The 19,580-nt window shown below is 43.0% G+C and overlaps 1 protein-coding gene across 7 annotated transcripts in view; it reads left to right on the top strand.

Annotated features, from left to right (window-relative positions):
- EML1 (EMAP like 1) overlaps window positions 1-19,580 on the top strand; it is a 204,739-nt gene that overhangs the window by 134,082 nt on the left and 51,077 nt on the right. For all 7 annotated transcript variants that reach the window (XM_059879357.1, XM_024982155.2, XM_024982158.2 and 4 more), the window contains exons 3-4: window positions 1,922-2,057; window positions 16,130-16,264. In XM_059879357.1, coding sequence (XP_059735340.1) covers window positions 1,922-2,057; window positions 16,130-16,264 — 271 coding nt within the window. The remainder of the gene's footprint in view (window positions 1-1,921; window positions 2,058-16,129; window positions 16,265-19,580) is intronic.

The following is a 19,580-nucleotide window of genomic DNA, read 5'->3' on the forward strand; positions in this document are numbered from 1 at the left end:
GTGCTCACACACTGTGGTTTCAGAGCTATTAACCCATGGCCCCGTGGGAAGCAAGTTTGCCAGCCATTATTAGAATACGGTACTTATGTGCAATGCCTTTTGTAGTCTTCCAGTCTCTACTCATTTCCAGAATTCCTCTGTTGGCCCCTTTCCTCTCCACCCGCTTCCATGTGGTCGTATTGTGTATTTCTAACGCGGTTGGTTAGATTCTTTTGTCACAATCTGCATTCCGTCATGGGGTTCCTCAATCTCCTAACTGAACGTTATTTGCATATATTAGGGCTCACTCTTAATAAAATAATAAAAGGATCTGTGGGTTTTGACAGCTGTGTAGTGTCATTTGTCCACCATTACAATATCACACAAAATAGCCTTGCCACCCCCAAGAACCTCTGTGCTTCACCTGGTCATACCATTTCCAGTCTCTGGCAACCTCTGACCCACTTTCTGTCTCTATAGTTTAACTTTTTATAAAGTGTATAGCCTCTCAGACTGGCTCCTTTCACTCAGCAATTTGGATTTAAGATTCATCCACGGTTGCGTGGATTGGTTCATTCCTGTTATCACTGAATCCTATTGCGTTGCCTGCATGGACTGTAGTTTGTTTACCCCTCACCCACTGAAGGACCTCTTGGTTACTTCCAGTTTTGACAGCTTTATGGCATCACCGACTCGATGGACATGAGTTTGAGCAAACTCCAGGAGATAGTGAAGGACAGGGAAGCCTGGCATGCTGCAGTCCATGGGATCGCAAAGAGTTGGACGCGACTTATCAACTGAACAGCAACAAATATTAAATGCAGGTTTTGTGTAGGCGTAAGTTTTCAAATCAGTTGGGCAAATACTTAGTGTCCAGAACAATTATTGGATCCTATGGTAAAATTTGGGGTTTCCCAGGTGGCTCAGTGGCAAAGAATCTGTCTGCCAGTGCAGGAGACAAGGGTTCGATCCCTGGGTCAGAAAGATCCCCTGGAGAAGGAAATGGCAAACCCACTCCAGTATTCTTGCCTGGGAAGTCTCATGGACAGAGGAGCCAGGTGGGCTACAGCCCATGGGGTGGCAAAAGGGTCAGACACGACTTAACAACTAAGCAACAACCACAGTGGTAAAGTTTATAAGCCTTAGTTTGGTAAGAAACTGCCAGACTGTCTTCCAAAGTGGGCTGCCCCATTTTGCATTCCCACCGGCTCCGAAGAAGAGTTCCTGTTGCTCTGCCTCCTGGCCAGCAGTTGGTACGTGGTCTGTGTTCTGGACTTTGGCCCTCCTGATAGGTGGAATAGACCTATCTCATTATTGTCTTCATTTGCATTTCCCTAATGACAAAAGATATTGAGCATCTTTTCATATGCTTATTTGCCATCTGTATATATTCTTTGGTGAGGTGTCTGTTCAGATCTTTTGCCCATTTTTTTAATTGGGCTTTTCATTTTCTTTCTGTTGAATTTTAAGAGTTCTTTTCCTATTCTGTATACACGTCCTTCATCAGATATGTGACTTGAAAATATTTTCCCCCGGTCTAGGAATTGTCTTTTCATTCTCTTAATGATGTCATTCAGCTAAAGTTTTGGGTTTTTTTGTTTTTTTTTTTTCATTTTAATGAGGCCTAAGCTTTTAATTTTTCTTCTCTCATGGATGTGCTTTTGGTGTTATATCTGAAAACTCATCAGCAAACTCAGGGTCACACAGATTTTTCTCCTGTGTTTTCATCTAGAAGTTTTGCGGTTGTACAGGTTACACGTAGGTCCCTCCTGAGTGGTCCCTTCTGAGTGGCTGGGTTTGTTGTTTCAGAGTTGTCTTTACCTTTGTCGACTCTGCTAGCATTTTGAAACGGATGTCCTTTCTCTTTCTACGTTACCTTAAGTCCCATAAAGTTCCCTTGAAAAGGGAAAGGTCCTAATTGCCTTTTCTGCTTGTCTTCCAGCAAGACCACTGGTGCAGACCTTGCCTTTAAGAACCACGGTCAACAACGGCACTGTGGTACCAAAGAAACCCAGTGGCTCCCTGCCAGCGCCCCCGGGGGCCCGGAGAGAACCCGCTGTGCCTGCCGCAGCCAAGAGGTAGGCAAGAGGCGCCTTCGATGAAAGCTGCGGCAACTCGGATGCTGAAATCAGCATTAGTCTTTTGTATGACACTTGAATATTTCTCCTTTGAGTTAAAGCTTGTGAAAGCGCAATATTTGGTGTGTTGCCAAAACAGAACCCGTGTTGATTTATTATTCTGCTTTTTTTTTAGATATAATCACAGACTCTGATTTTACATTCACTAAAGCCACAGTGTACCATTTTGTGTTTCTGCTTAAACTTCACTTTAAATTAAAAAAAAAAAAAGTGGGAGTATGACCTATACAAAAAAATGAATACGCCGTTCTCAGGTCTCAAGGGTTTGGAATACAGCAAAATTCAGACTGCTGTACCGAGCTTAAATTTTTGTCAGTAAAATTTGGATGGCATTTAACAGTGGAGTTTCAGCTGTTGATGTTTGTCAGATAGCGCGTAGGTCGCTCTTAATTTTTTCACAATTTCACAATTGTCATATTAAAATTGTAGATTTTATATGCCAGCCTACTTTTCCAAATTTTTATGCTCTAAAAAACAAAACACCTGTTGGTCATCTGGCACGGAAAGTGGTAAAGAAATTCTTCTGCAATGCGGCCTCATGAGCTTCTAAGAACTTGCAGCGTTATTAAAATGCTACCTGCTGTATAGGTGCTGGGGATTCAGTGTGCCCTGCCCTGCGCTGGGGTACCCCGTGGGTTGATGAGAGTGGATCTGAGGCTGCATTGTGACTCAGAATGAAAATACAGCAACCCCATCGTATCTTCTAGATACAGGGTGTTTCTGCAGAGACTCGTTTCGTTGAGCAGAGTTGCACGGTGTTTCATCAGATAGAGCTCTGTGTACTTATTGTTTGTGAATTTTGAGAAAATTGATTTTGCAGGGCTTTTTGAACTTTAAAATGAAATTCTTGGCCTCATTTCATACCTTTTTATTACTTACTTGAATCATTTATTTATAATCAACATGAAATGACCTTCTGGATCCTAACCAGCAGCAGTAGATGTAGACTGTCTTTTATTCATCTAGATGTTGTAAGGCTGACAATTCTGACTTTTTTTTAAGTTTCAGGTTGTCATCTGTAACCATTTCCTCCTTTTTTTTTTTTCATTGTGGAAAAAAAAAACCCACAACAAAAAACACATCACATTAAACTTAGCACCTTAGCTATTTTTAGTGTACAGGTCAGTAGTGTCAAGTATATTCTCGTTGTTTTACTGCAGATCTCCAGAACTTTTTCATGTTGCAAAACTGAAACTATACCTCTTAAACAGTAAGTCCTCCCCAGAACCCTTGGTGATCACGCTTTTCCTTTCTGTTTCTATGATTTTGACAACATCAGATGTTCCGTCTGAGTGGGATCACACAGTATCCATCCTTTTGTGGCTGACTTGACATAATATGCTCAAAGTTCATTCACATTGTAGCTTGTAACAAGATTTCCTTCTTTTTTAAGGCTGCGTAACATTCTTTGTGCATATATATACCACCTTTTCTTCATCCATTCATGTTGATGGACATTTGGGTTGCTTCCACCTCTTGCCTATTGTAATAATGCTGCAGTGAATGTAGGTGTACAAATATCTCTTTGAGATCCTGCTTCGAAATCTTTGGGGGAATATACCCCAAAGTGGATTGTTAAATCATTTGGTGTTAGGTTGGTACAAAAGTAATTGCAGATTTGCATTGCTGAACTTGGCCATTTGATATTGGAATACGTTCTTAAATAAATGTGGTTGTGTTATATATTATTTTAATGAGCATTTCTTGCTTTATGTTTTTTGCTAATGACTTACTACTTGATATTTATTTTATATTTATTTTAGACTAGGGAAATGATATTAGACAAAAAGCAAATTCAAGCAGTTTTCTTATTCGAGTTCAAAATGGGTCACAGAGTAGTGGAGACAACTCACAGCATCAACACTGTATCTGGCCCGGGAACTGAACGGCGCAACGGGGCTTCAGGAAGCTTTGCAGAGGAGACGAGAGCCTTGAGGATGAGGGCTCAGTGACTGGCCGTCGGCAGCTGACAGTAACCAGTTGAGAGGATCATCTAAGCTGATCCTTTTAAAACTACACGAGAAGTTGCCCAAGAACTCAAAGTCGACCATTCTCCAGTCATTTGGCAAATTGGAAAGGTGAAAAAGCTTGATAAGTGAGTGCCTCGTGAGCTTCCAAAAGGCAAAAAAATCATTTTGCAATGTTGTCTTCTCTTCTCACAACAGCAGACCATTTCTCAGATTGTGACATGCAATGAAAAGTAGACTTTATACAACAACGGGCAATGACTAGCTCGGTGGCTGAACCGAGAAGAAACTCCAAACACTTCCCAAAACCAAACCTGCACCAAAAAAATGCCACAGCCACTGTTAGGTGGTCTGCTGCGCGTCTGATCCACTACAGCTTTCTGAGTCCTGGTGAAAGCATTGCATCTGAGAACTGTGCTCAGCAAATCCACGAGACACACTGAAAACTGCAGTGGCTGCAGCCGGCATCGGTCCAAAGAATGGGCCGATTCTTTTCCACGACAGTGCCCAACCGCACGTTACTCGACCAGTGCTTCAAAAGTTGAACAAAATGCTCTACAAAGCTTTGCCTCGTCTGCCATATTCACCTGACCTCTTGCCAACTGATTACCACTTCTTCAAGCATTTCAACAACTTTTTGCAGGGAAAACACTTCCACAGCCAGCAGGAGGCAGAAAACGCTTTCCAAGAGTTCCTCAAACCCCAAAGCATGGATTTTTACATGGCAGGAATAAACGAACTCATTTCTCATTGGCAAAAATGCACTGATTGCACTGGTTCCTATTTTGTTTAATAAAGACATGATTGAGCCTACTTGTAATGATGTAAAATCCACAGTCTGAGACTGCAATTATGTCTGCACCAACTTAATAATTCAATCTTTAACTTCTTGAGAAACGTCATAATGTTTTCCTTAATGATTGCACCATTTTACATTTGAGGAGCTTGGCGGTCTACAATCCATTGGGGTCACAGATGAGTCTGACACGATTTAGCAACTAAAGCAATGACAACATCTATCTTTATTCCAGTACCACGCTGTCTTGATCACTGTTACTTTGTAGTACGTTTTGAAATCAGGAAATGTGAGTCCTCCAGTTTTGTTCTCCTTTTTCAAGATTGTTTTGGCTATTTGGATCCCTTGGGATTTCATATGAATTTTAGAATTTTTTTCTACAAACGATGCCATTGGTATTTTGATAGGGATTGCATTGAATCTATAAATCATTTTGGGTAGTATGGACATTTTAACATATTAAGTCCTCCAATTCCACAGAGGATGACTTACCATTTCTTTGTATCTTCTTTGATTTTTTTCAGCATTGTTTAATAGTTTTCTGTCTATAAGTCTTTCAACTTCTTGGTTAAGTTTATTCCTAAGTACTTTGTCCTTTTCGATGCTATCATAAATGGGGTTGTTAATTTCCTTTTTAGATTGGTCATTGTTAGTGGATAGAAATGGAACTGATTTTTGTGTTTTGTTTTTTGTATTCAGTAACTTTAGTGAAATTGTTTATCTGTCGTAACAGTTTTTTGTGGAATCTTTAGGGTTTTCTACATATAAAATCATGTCATCTGCAAAGAGAGATGATTTTACTTTCTTTTTTCCAACTTTGGCTGCCTTTTACTTCTTTTTCACATCTAATTGCTCTGGCTTGAACTCCCAGTACTACGTTCAATAGTAGTGGCGAGAGGGAGTATCCTTACCTTATTCCTGACGTTAGAGGAAAGGCTTTCAGTCTTTCACCATTGAGTATGATGCTCATTGTGGGCTTTTCATTTTTACTTTTTGACTTCTACTATGTTGAGGCGGTTTTCTCCTCTTCCTATTTGGTTGAGTGTGTTTATTATGAAGGGTGTTACTTTTTGACTTCTACTATGTTGAGGTGGTTCTCTCCTCTTCCTATTTGGTTGAGTGTGTTTATTATGAAGGGTGTTACTTTTTGACTTCTACTATGTTGAGGCGGTTTTCTCCTCTTCCTATTTGGTTGAGTGTGTTTATTATGAAGGGTGTTACTTTTTGACTTCTACTATGTTGAGGCGGTTTTCTCCTCTTCCTATTTGGTTGAGTGTGTTTATTATGAAGGGTGTTACTTTTTGACTTCTACTATGTTGAGGCGGTTCTCTCCTCTTCCTATTTGGTTGAGTGTGTTTATTATGAAGGGTGTTACTTTTTGACTTCTACTATGTTGAGGCGGTTCTCTCCTCTTCCTATTTGGTTGAGTGTGTTTATTATGAAGGGTGTTACTTTTTGACTTCTACTATGTTGAGGCGGTTTTCTCCTCTTCCTATTTGGTTGAGTGTGTTTATTATGAAGGGTGTTACTTTTTGACTTCTACTATGTTGAGGCGGTTTTCTCCTCTTCCTATTTGGTTGAGTGTGTTTATTATGAAGGGTGTTACTTTTTGACTTCTACTATGTTGAGGTGGTTCTCTCCTCTTCCTATTTGGTTGAGTGTGTTTATTATGAAGGGTGTTACTTTTTGACTTCTACTATGTTGAGGTGGTTTTCTCCTCTTCCTATTTGGTTAAGTGTGTTTATTATGAAGGGTGTTCAATTTTGTCGAGTGCTTTTTCTGCACCAGTTGAGATGATGGTGTGATTTTTGTCTCCTTCTGTTAATGGGGTGTATTGTATTAATTTTCTTATATCGAACGGTCCTTGCATTCCAGGTGGAAAACCCACTTGCTCATGGTGTGTAATCCTTTGAATGTGCTGATAAATTCAGTTCAGTAGTTGTTGCTCGCTCGCTCATTCAGGTTCTGCTCTGTTGACCCCGTGAACTGCGGCACACCAGGATTCCCTGTCCTTCACTGCCTCCTGGAGTTTGCTCACACTCATGTGCGTTGCACTGGTGATACCATCCCCCTGTCTCATTTGCTGCCGCCTTCCTCTCCTCCTGCTTTCAGTCTTTCCCAGCATCAGGGTCTTTTCCAACGAGTCAGCTCTTCACATCAGCAGAAAGTATTGGCCAAAGTATTGGAGCTTCAGCTTCAGCATCAGTCCTTCCAGTGAATATTCAGGGTTGATTTCCTTTAGGATTGACTAGTTGGATCTCCTTGCTGTCCAAGGGACTCTTAAGAGTCTTCTCCAGCACCGAGGCTCAAAGGCATTGCTTATTTGTAGTAGTCTCATAATCCTTTTTATGTCTGTGACATCAGTTGTAATATTCTCTTTTGTTTCGAGTTTTAGTTATCGCAGTCTTCTCTTTTTTTTCTAGTTTAATGGAGGAGTTAGCGCTTTTATTGGTCTTTTAAAAAAAATCAACTCTTGGTTTCTTGATTTTTTTTCTATTGTTTTTCTTTTCTCTATTTTGTTCATCTCCGCTATAATCTTTATTTTTACTCTCCCTCTGTTAACTTTTGGTTTTATTTATTGTTGTTTTTTCCTACTTCCTTGAGAAGTAGAAATAAAGTTAATTTGTTGATTTGAGATCTGTGTTTTCATAGCTATAAACTTCTCTGTTAGTACTGCTCTCTGCATCCCACGCGTTTTGGAACCTTTTTTGTTTGTTTTCATTTGTTTCCAGATATTTTCTAAATTCTCTTGTGATTTTTTCTTTAACTCATTAGCTGTTTAAGAGTGGGTTGTTTAATTTCAAGGTTGACTTTTTAAGGTAGCAAATAGTTAATGAAAAATGAGATTCTTTGTCTTCATTCTTGAAGATTCACTTTTATAATTGAGATCTCTTTATGTATTTGGAGTTTAAGTAAAATAAAAAAATTTTCAGAGCAAAACATGATAAAAGTAAAATTTGAAATGCAGATAGAATTTCTAGCTTTCAGTTCATTTCATGAGAGCTTATGTCAAGTATTCTTGCACTTTGTTTTTGTAGAAGCCTCTGCGTTTGATCCAAAGTAACTAGTACTCTGCTGCAGAATCTAATTGATTTGTTTTTGTTCAGTCACTCAGTCATGTCCAACTCTTTGAAACCCCATGGACTGCAGCACATCAGGCTTCTCTGTCTTCCACTGTCTTCCAGAACTTGCTCAAACTCATGTCCATTGAGTCAGTAATACCATCCCACTATCTCATCCTCTGTCACCCTGTTCTCCTCTTGCCCTTAATCTTTCCCAGCATCAAGGTGTTTTTCAGTGAGTTGGCTCTTCACATCAGGTGGCCAGAGTATTAGAGCTTCAGCTTCAGGATGAGTCCTTCCAATGAATATTCAGAGTTGATTTCCTTTAGGATTGACTGGTGCTATCCCCTTGCAGTCCAAGGGATGCTCAAGAGTCTTCTCCAGCACCACAGTTTGATAGCATCAATTCTTTGTGCTCAGCCTTCTTTATGGTCCACCTCTCACATCCATACATGACTACTAGAAAAGCTATAGCTTTGACTATGGTCAAAGTCAGCAAAGTGATGTCTCTCCTTTTTAATATGCTGTCTACTTTTCCACAGAGACAAGGAGGCACAGTGGTGTTTCAGCCCCTCTTTAAATCAGTGATGATGGCAGAAATCATTTTTGATGATAATATAATAAAAGCCTACAAAGCACCAAGCTTTTAATGCCATTATCACTAATCCTCAAAACAGCCTTCCAAGGGACATATTATTATCCCTGTTTTACCAATAGGTAAACTGAGGCTCAGAGAAGTGAAGTAACTGGTCTGGGATCAAGTGAGTGGAGAGAACATGGGCTCAAACCCAGGTCTGTCTGGCGCCAGAGCTCACACTCCTTTCACTGTGATGGGCTGGTTCTTGCAAAGATTTCCAGGTCAGCGCTTGCATCTCCTTATAAAAAAAAGTGCTCCATATAATTACTCTTTGGAAACCATCCCTCTTGTGTACCCTTGTGTAGATGATGCTCGTTAGAAACAGTGATGTTCTGAGAAGCCCCGAGAGTGCTGACAGGAGCAGCAGGCAGGGGTGAGGGTGGCTGAGCAGAGATGCCGGCAGCTTGCGTCTCTGAGAGACAGACCTGCCCATTGATAAGGGGCTGCAAGCCCTGAACCCCCAGGTCAGGACCCAGGCCTGTGCTGTGAGAGAGCCCTGGGTCCTCTGCTCCTCCAGGTATGAAGGAGCTCATGGACAGGGCTCGTCCTCAGCAATATTATCTTGCAAGGAAAGAAGGAAGGGAGGATAATTAGTAACCATCACATTTGATACGGGCTGCCCCAGTGGCTCAGCGGGTAAAGAATCCACCAGCACTGCAGGAGACACAGGAGACTCGGGTTCGATTCCTGGATCGGGAAGATCCCCTGGAGAAGGAAATGGCTACTTGCTCCAGTATTCTTACCTGGGAAATCCCATGGACAGAGGAGCCTGATGGGCTACCATCCAAAGGATCGCTGAGCAACGACTGAGCCAATTAAGCATGCATACTTCATATATGTGTATGCATTAGCACTTTGGAAAGTTTTTTTGTATATCAGCCAATTTTAAATCTTTATTGAACTTGTTACAACATTGCTTGTGTTGTTTATGTTCTGGCATTTTGGCCATGAGACATGTGGGATCTTAGTTCCCGGCACGGGGACCGGATCTGCACCGCTGCACTGGACGCTGAGGTCTTAACCCCTGGACCACTGGGAAAACCCTGTATATCAGCATTTAGACAATAAGCTTCCTCCTATAAATATTCTTAGTCCTCTGTAGACTTTTCTTTTTCTGTGACAAAATGATCAGTCATAGTCATTTGATAAGCTGTTGTTTAGCGGTCAACTAGAAATACGTGGTTTTCTAGATTGTCTGAAACTCTTGGTTTTCAGCATAAGGCGTAGTGATTCACTTACTTTGTTTCTTTGCTTTATATGGGCTTCCGTGGATCTGAATTCTCATCCATCTGGAAGTTGGAAACCCAAACAGTGGCCTGTTAACAGTTACTCTGTGATAAAGTTCCTATAGATCTCTCCTGAGGAGAGAGAGTTTTGAAAACAGAAGCAAGCTGGGCATTCTGACTGTTAGGAGTAAAACAACCTCCAAGACATTTAAAATACATGTACAATCGTGTTAGAATTTTTCTGTAATCAGAGTTCTAAATTAAACGAACTGGGGCGTCTGCGGCGTCTGGATGGGTATATGTTTGTTTTCTTTTCTCGGGTTTTTTCAGCCTAGTACTGAAGAACAAAATCCCCTTTGGAAATTGTCCAGCACCCAGGGGTTGTGCTTTGTGTTGCCAATTAAGACTTCGATTGGGGGCTTGATTTGGAATCCTTGGGAAAAGCTTTGTTTCCATTAGTCAAAGAAGAAAAGGCAGAGAATCCGGGAAGACGTTGTAGGTCGTACCTTGCTCAGTGGGGATGCTGAAGCTGACAATAGAACAACATTCCCACTGGCTCAAAACGGAGACAATCACTCATTCTTTCCACCCCTAAGTAGAGCTTTACAATAGCGCAGAGCTGTGAGAAGAGAGATCAAAAGAACAAAACTGGTGCAAAAAGAGAGCATTATTTTTAAAATGCTCCGCTCCAATTGGAAGATAGTATGGTAAATATCCATGGTTTCCAAACAAACAGCTGACAGTCCTTTGGAAAAATAGCTGCACTCATTAGCAAGACAGTGTTTGTGAAAGCCCCGAAGTCAGCACCAGGTGCTTAAGGATTTAAATCTGCTTTGGGTTGTTGTTTCGTTTTTCTAATATATTTATCATTGAGATCCACTGAGATGTATGTGTTAAATTCATATTCTGAGTCTGATCTCTCCAACAAGACTAGAGATGGGAGTATTATGCTGTTGAACAGAGGAAGATGAATTGGCACCTACCCTCTTATCAGAAAGGATGCAGTTCCCCGGTCTGGGCTCAGGTTGTGAAATGTTAGTCGCCCAGTCTTGTCTGACTCTTTGTGACCCCATGGACTGTAGCCCTCTGGCCTCCTCTGTCCATGGAATCTTACAGACAAGAATACTGGAGTGGGTAGCCATTCCCTTCTCCAGGGGATCTTCCCAACCCAGGCATCGAACTCAGGTCTCCTGCATTGCAGGTGGATTCTTTACCATCTGAGCCTCCAGGGAAGCCCCCTAGGCTCAGGTAGTTGACTTCATATGATAGAAAAAAAAAAAAAACCAACTTATTTTCATGTGTCAAATTCTCTAAGACCACCAGGCTTCTTAGAAAATACCTTTTTGTTGTTGCAATGTCTTTAGCCTTTCTTAATTATTGAAGTGTGTGACTTCAGTCTGTCACAGTTCCCTCACCCTTGCAGGACAAAAGCCAGGTTAGTTCTGGTCCCTGCTGACTTGCCAGTGCTCAGCACAGCGCCCAGTATAAGTTGATTCCAAGTAAGTATTTGTCGAGCATGTGCTCAGTCATGTCCAACTCTTTATGACCCCATGGACTGTAGCCCACCAGGCTCCTCTGTCAAAGGGATTCTCCAGACAAGAATACTGGAGTGGTTGCCATTTCCTGCCTGCATTTGTCAAGTAGATAATTCTTCTAATCTAGTGTTAATCACTCCAGCTGTCATGACAGATGACCTCATTAGAAAATCTCTGGTCACGCGTACAAGCTTCCCCTTAAGATTCATATTTTTTTTCAATTGTAAAAATTTGGGATCTTTTCCCCAAGATTTTGGAAAGCCAATTCTTGGTTCCAGATCACATAATGAAAGAAAGACATCAGTCATGGTAGCTTATTACACTTAGAGTTAGTATCTAAGCTTGAGAAGAAACATGGCCACTTTTCCTCTGCTCTCCATTTGCAGAGATACAGTTTTACATCTGAAATTTAGTTTAAGTTGGCAAAAGCCATTGAATGCAACTGCGGTGTAGTGTAAAGAACTATTACGTTTTCAGAACTTAGAAAGTATGGAATTTGGGAGTGGGGGCCGAGAGCAGAAGGGAAAAGAAGAAATGGTGGTATTATTAGTGCATTTCTACACCAGACGTATTTGCCTTAAGCACTAAAAAATGTGTGATTATACATTCTCTCCCAAGCTAGGACTTCTACCACTTTGAAAATAAAGAGCATGATTTTACCCTTGCTGTCCTGAGGGAACATAACTTCTTTGGTTACTCCCTGCTGGTTATTGCAGGAGGCTCCTCACAGAGTGTATACAGTATTAACTCCTTCTGACCGCCCTTGTTCCTGCAAGTGTCTTGTCTTCAAGCTCTATTTTCTGTCCTTGGCTTTGAGTCCTAGTAAGTCCTCTTTAATTCATAAGAGCCCTTGGCTCTCAAAAGGAAATTTCTTGTTCTTCTTGAGTATACAACAATAGTAGATTAAACAAAAAAAAAGATTAACATGTTAATGCAAATGTGCAAATAACAAATATCTTGAAAGGGTTGTGATGGGTTATATCCAAGTCTATATATGCAGACCGAAATGCTTTCCTGTTTTAATGTGCAGTGTATTCTGTAATTTATTGAAGTTTACAAAAATAATTTTCCATGCTTTTATTACTACACTCACGTTTATTCTGCACGCCTCTCATACATAGATTAAACAGGTCTGTGAGCCTTCTCAGTGCTTACACACTGAACAGATCCACGGCCAGGTGAGGGGCACTTAGACTTCCAGTGTAACCTTCCTGATGCCGCCTGCCCGTTTCACCTGCTGCAGGTGTAGTCGCTTAGAGGGTCTTACCTGATGCCTGCCATTGCTCAAGTCTTAAATCACGTAGCTGTTACTACTTCTTCCCTAGGTGTTGTTAACTGAGAGATTCAGCAGAGAGCCAGGGGTCGTGACCTCAGCCGTTTGACTTTATACCCTGAAGCCATCCCCCCATCTGTCGTTGTTGTTGTTGTGCAGCGGCTCGGTCACATCGGACTCTTTGCAGCTCCAAGAACTGCAACACACCAGGCTTCCCTGTCCTTCACTGTCTCCCAGAGTCTGCTCAGACTCATATCCATTGAGTCAATGATGCCATCCAACCATGTCATCCTCTGTTGCCCTCTTCTCCTCCTGCCTTCAGTCTTTCCCAGCATCAGGGTCTTTCCAGTAAGCCAGCTCTTTGCATCAGGTGGCCAAAGCTTTGGAGCTTCAACTTCAGCATCAGTCCTTCCAATGAATATTCAGGTTTGATTTCCTTTAGGATTGACTCGTCTGATATCCTTGTAGTCCAAGGTACTCTCAAGAATGTTCTCCAACGCCACAGTTCAAAGCATCAGTTCTTCGGCATTCACCCTTTTTTAAAGTCCAGCTCTCACATCCATACATGACAACTGAAAAAACCATAGCTTTGACTGTACGGATGTTTGGTGGCAAAGTGATGTCTCTGCTTTTTAATATGCTGTCTAGGTGTGTTGTAGCTTTTCTTCCAAGGAGCAGGCATCTTTTAATTTCATGGCTGCAGTCACTGTCTGCAGTGACCATGGAGCCCAGGAAAATAAAGTCTGTAGAATAGGAATGATGATACATTCACTGGGGATTCGAGGTTTAAATTCAACGATGCGTATGAAATGCAAAACTCTTCATAGATGTGAACTGTTGCTGCCCACGGCTGCATCACTGTCCTCGCTCTCTTCACTCAAGATCGCCCCTCTTCACTCTTCCAGGAGCTAGGTTGAGTGCTAATTATTAGCAAATCGGCTAACGTTTGCTATCATTGATTAGCAGTCATGGTGTTTCAGCTCTTTAAGGGTGCTTTATACAAGCTTTCAAATTGCCATGAACTTGCCCTGAACTCCCACAAGGACGCCACAGAGGTGATGCTGGAGGCTGCCAGCTGCCAGGGCGGGGTGCCTGAGAGCCTCATGTCAGATGCTCGACAGAGAACAGTCTCGAGACATGAACTGAGCTTGGTGTTTATCATCACTGGAAGATCTTGAACTTTAGCACAAAGCCTTCTGTAACTTGTAGACTTCAATCCTAAATTTCAGAAATGTAATGCTCTCCCAAGAGCTGTAATTTCCTTGTCCTCAAATTGAGTGTTCTAAAAATTCACATTTTGCTCTTAAGGCACACCCGTGTGGATCCCAGCTGTGAGATCCCGGTGCTGTCAATTCAGAGTTTCCTCAGTGACTGAAGAGCCTACGCAGAAAGTGTCTTCCACTCATTGTGATCATGCTCATCTTATTTATGTTTGCTCACTCAGAGAACGAGATGTTTTTTTCAAAAACCAATACACCCTACAGTTTTAAAAAAAACATGCTAAGAGCTTCTTTACTGACTGGTTGGACATGACAGAGGAAGAAGGACTGAAATGGGTTGGAAGGAAGGCAGAGATGAGCAGGAAAAGGGAATGAAGGGAAGACTGGGGGCATCCCATGTGCAAAGCTCTTGCCCGTTTGGTGCTATTTCATTGTGAGAAAGGAAGGCATGTCCAGCCCAGCGGTAGTAGCCTTGCTGTCTCGGGCTCCTGGGCTCCTGTCTCCTCCTGATGGAACTTTGGGTCCCATGCACCCTCTCCTGGCTCCGTGCTCACTGGAGCCTCTGAGGCTCCATCATCAAGGTCCCCTCCTCCACCCACAGCCCCAGCACTTTAACCGTCCTCCCTGGGTTCTTGCTTCTCTGGTCTCTCCAGGTTTCTCTGCCTCCTGAGATTCCCAGGGCAGTTCTTCAGCCCACCTTGTCCACCTCATTTCTCTTTTCCAGGAGGCAAAGGTTCTCCTCATTTCCATCTCCTCTCCTTCCCGGTGTGGAGATGCCCTCTGCGTCTGTGGTTCAGTAACCCCACTGACGTTGGCGTCCTGAGCCCCGTCCTGGGTTGCAGACTTACGGTCTTGCCCACCTGCACCTCAACTCTCTGCATCCACACCAGACCCCCCCACACACAGTCCTGCCAGGGGGCAGCTCCTCCATTCACCCTTCTTTTTTATTCTCATGGAGCAGGTGCTATATGATGGCATCTCCCTGTGCTCCTTTGTCAGTGTGACACTCCCATGTATTGTTTTATTTATTTCTCCTTTCATTTAATAAATATTTATCAAGCTTCTCTACTAGACTCTGCACAGAATATAAGAATGATAAATGAGATGAGATTTCAGGAGACATATGACCTGATGATGAAGATTTTAAAAAAAAAACAAACTTTACAGGTTGTCTGTAGCATGCTTCCAGGCTCCAAGAGCAGACCACCAAGCTACAGCCCCTGCCCTGGCTAACTGACCCCTCACCCCTGTGGGTTACTGTGCAGGGGTACCCCTTTTCCTAGGACGGGCTCCTGCCTATTATGTAACTGCAGCATATCCAAGGCACTCATTTTCTCTCTCCCAGAAATTCACAGTCTTCAGAAAGTCTTCCCTAGACATCCCACAGCAGTCTTCCAACTACTCTAGGCCCTCTGGTTATACAGAAGGAAGCAAGCACTTGCGTGGGACCCCTCGAAACGAGGCACCCCACAGAGAGTGGGTTGCGTTTGCCCCACGTGTGCCTTTAGACCAGAGCTCTCCAGTAGCAGCACTGCTGACCTTTGGGTCTGGACCAGCTTTGTCATAGTGCTCTCCTGGGCTTTAGAAGGGTATTTGGGGCTTCCCAGGTGGCACTAGTGGTAAAGGACCCATCTGCCAATGCAAGGGACGTGGGTTCAGTCCCTGGGTCAGGACGATCTGCTGGAGGAGGGCACGGCAACTCGCTCTAAGTGGGTTAGTATTCTTGCGTGGAAAATCCCATAGACAGAGGAGCCTGGCAGGCTGCAGTCCATGGGGTCTCAGGGTCAGACACGACCGAAGTGACTTAGCTGTAGCAGTGGCTGCTGCTACACCCATCAGATCCCTGGCGTCCACCCATTAGATGTAGCAGCTCTCCCTGCTCCCCAGTTGTGACAAGCCAAAGTGTCCCTGGGGGGCAGAGTCGCCCCTGGCTGAGCACCACTGGTCTAGACTGAAGCCTACACAAGGGTCACCTCCCGATAAGGCCGTGGTATTCATGGTACTCATGAATATTCATGATACTAATACTCATGGTGTTGTTGGAGTTGCTACCTTTCACCTTCCCTGATGACCTTGAACTTCACTAACTGTTACAAAGGCAAGAAGCATAGATCTCAAGTGACATTCTGAAAAAATTTTTGATCTCTGTAGTAAGGAATTTAGAACCAGTCTAACTTTTAAATATCCACATGGAAATAGGATGTTCTGTGTATATGTTTTCACATTCAGCACTAGGACAAAACCACTCCGGGAAGGAGTTCTCTGTCATTTCACTGTCTTTCCTTCGCACTTTCAGTACCGTCAAGAGGACCAGCTCATCTGAACGGGTGTCTCCTGGCGGTCGAAGGGAAAGCTATGGGGATTCCAAAGGGAACCGGAACCGCACAGGATCCACCAGCAGTTCTTCTAGTGGCAAAAAGAACAGTGAAAGGTAAGGGGCGTCTTCCCGCCCGTGCCTGCCGTTCCGATGTTGTGTGACCTCTCTTCCCCAGCGGTGAATCCGAAGGCCCCCCTAATGTGCACATAAGCAAGGAGCCCTCGTGGCTCGTGCGCCTTCTCCGGACGTCACTGTGGGCTCGGCAGACAGCTCCTGGTCACAGCTCACCCCAGCTACCAGCCAGGTGGAGAACTGTGACTTCAACTCCCTATGCATGCAGGAGGCATTCTTGAGAACTTGCTTAGTACCAACTCCATGGAATTTGGGAAGCTTCTGAATTGATAATGCGTGGGACAGTTTATATTTCTAAAACTCTCAGCTCCCCCCTTTTTTTTTGGCTGCATTGGGTCTTCGTTGCTGTGCACGGGCTTTCTCTAGTTGTGGAACACAGTCTCTAGAGCACAAGGGCTCAGTCGTCGCAGCATACAGGCTTAGCTGCCTAGTGGCATTAAACCTGTGTCCCCTGCATTGGAAGGTGGATTCTTAACCACTGGACCACCAGGAAAGATCCACTCAGCTGCCATTTTAAAGTTAACTTTAGTGGCTTAAGTTTGTCAACAACATTTTCTACGACAGACTGGGTAAAAAGTTGTAATTGCATGATTTGTCAGAAATTATTTTTAATATCGAGCTAACACCAGAAATAGGAACCACTTTCTTTCTGGTTTCATGAGTCTTTTTCTTTGAGGTTGGTTTATAATGGATTATGATAACTCCCTGTTAAACTCAATGGCACCCCACTCCAGTACTCTTGCCTGGAAAATCCCATGGATGGAGGAGCCTGGTAGGCTGCAGTTCATGGGGTCTCGAAGAGTTGGACACAACTGAGCAACTTCACTTTCACTCTTCACTTCCATGCATTGGAGAAGGAAATGGCAACCCACTCCAGTGTTCTTGCCTGGAGAATCCCAGGGATGGGGGAGCCTGATGGGCTGCCATCTATGGGGTCGCACAGAGTTGGACACGACTTAGCAGCAGCAACATTTTATTAGTGAGAGCTAATTTGGGGCATTTTAACAGCTTGTTTTACGTCTAAGAATGTATTGTGTATATGAGGACAGTTTCTCTGTATATATCTACTCAATATACTTTATTCTTTCTTTTTAAACATCGTGCTTTAAATTTTATTCTCTGTTGAGCAAAGCTTAGGAACGAATTTCAGCTTCACAGGCTAACCATGTTTTGTTTTTTGTTTTTTTTCCAAATGTTCATGTAAGGAGAAGGCTTAGTCATAAAGCGGTGGACTCCAACCCACAGGCTGTAAAAGTTCCAAGTTTGTAAGTCCACTCTGATTCAGTCCTGTAAAAGAAGCTTAAGCTCTTTTTTGGTTTTATTCCTAAAAGACATGCTTTGTATAAAGAGATTGCAAGCACCTCTCATGTCTCTGGCAGGTCAAATCCACAGCCAATTAATAATCTCAAAACCACTGACATGGGGCTGTTGTCTAATTTAGACTATTAGGACTTCTTATCAGAAGATTATGCTAATTGGGTGATAATACCTTGGAAATAAGACCAAGTGGTTACAGCAGCAGCAGAGCATGAGTAAGTGGGAGATGCAGGGTGGCCTTTAGGCTTCTCTGAATTTAGGGTAAGCTCGGAAGTTGACCTGAGATGTCGAGCTCTAGGCAGTTCTTAAAAACTTGGCTCCTTCTCTGCACATCTGATTTGTATTAAGAATTTCCAGAAAGAATCTGCATTGTGCAAACTCCAGATCTGTTGTATCTTTTAAGTCCTATGTCTTAGCTCAGTGTGCTGGGTAAATATTTCCATGAAAGATATTTACAAAGTGTGTGTTTTTTTTTTTTAATGCCAGGAAATTTTGATTTAGAAATGAAGGACTGGGAAAATTTACTAATCATTTTCTAAAAATAATTCAGGCAACTGAACATGGCCATTTAAACATAAGTTCCTTGTCTCATTAGATCCCAAGAATAGTTGAGACCCACGTAGTGCTGGACTCTTGAAAGTCACTTGGACTGCAAGGAGATCCAACCAGTTAATCCTAAAGGAAGTCAACCCTAAATATTCATTGGAAGGACTGATGTTCAAACTGAAGCTCCAATATGTTGGCCACCTGATTCAAAGGGCCAACTCATTGCAAAAGACCCTGATGCTGGGAAAGATTGAGGGCTGGAGGAGAAGGGGACAGCAGAGGATGAGACGGTTAGATAGCCTCACCAACTGAATGGACATGAATCTGAGCAAACTCTGGGAGATAGTGAAGGACAGGTGTGCTATAGTCCAGGGGGTCACAAAGAGTCAGACACAATTTAGCAACTCAACAACAGCAACACCACGTGTAGTGCTGAACTGGTTGAGTTGCACCTAAGGAGTTTCAGAGAGAAAGTTCCTGCCTTCTGTGGGTCATTGCTGGTACTGGCAGATGCCTTTAGGGACCCATGGAAATGATGGCAGCGGTAACTCAGACAGAAGGAAGAAGCAGCTAGAAGCAATAGAGGTGAAGGTCAAGCCGCTGCATCCGTCACTGCCTGTCCACTTCCCTTCATCCTTCCGTTCCATTCCCCATCAAGAGCCCCTCTCTTGACCTGGAACTTGTACCAAACCAGAGCTGGAGTTTTATAGATCAATGCCCAGTCTCCAGGGCTTAAAGCAGGCAAAGAAAGGGATGGAAAGGTGCAATTCCGCTTTTAAACATTATGGTCCTCAGTAATCTAAGACAGCACGACCTCTTCCATATCACACACAAATATCTGTCCATGGTCTTACCTTGTAACCCATTGTCCATGTGAGGTTACTATGCCTAGCAAGATGTAATGGAAAGGACACAGGTTCTGGAGTAGAAGAAAGATCTGGGTTTGTAAACAAACGTGGCCACTTCACTTCTCTGAGCCTCAGCTTTTACCCCTCTGTGAATGAAGGATTTTATATCTTAATGCCCTTGAATCTTGTCAGAGAGCTAACTGGTAAGAAACACCCAGCACAGCACTTGGCACTCAGCAATGGCAGCTGTTGTAAATCATGGCCTGTTAGGGGAAAATATAGTTCGTGAGGCTTTCCAAAATTCTGAACTTGATTTTCCCCGATTGTAAGATGAAGGTGGTGGATGATGTCCGAAGTTGTTAGTCTTTATTCGGTCTAACACATACTAACTTACATCCACTGGACACTCTTATGAGTACAACCTGGATTTTGGCAAATTCTAATTGGCTGGGGAGACATAAAGTATTATACAGTCGCCCCAGGATGTCCAAGGGCTGTTGGTTCCAGGACCCCACCCCCATGCCCATCCCCAAATCCATGGACACTCAAGTCCTTCAGTTTGTGGTTCTGCATCCACAGATTCAGCC

This window comes from Bos taurus, chromosome 21, assembly GCF_002263795.3.
Source record: "Bos taurus isolate L1 Dominette 01449 registration number 42190680 breed Hereford chromosome 21, ARS-UCD2.0, whole genome shotgun sequence".
Taxonomy (NCBI): domain Eukaryota; kingdom Metazoa; phylum Chordata; class Mammalia; order Artiodactyla; family Bovidae; genus Bos; species Bos taurus.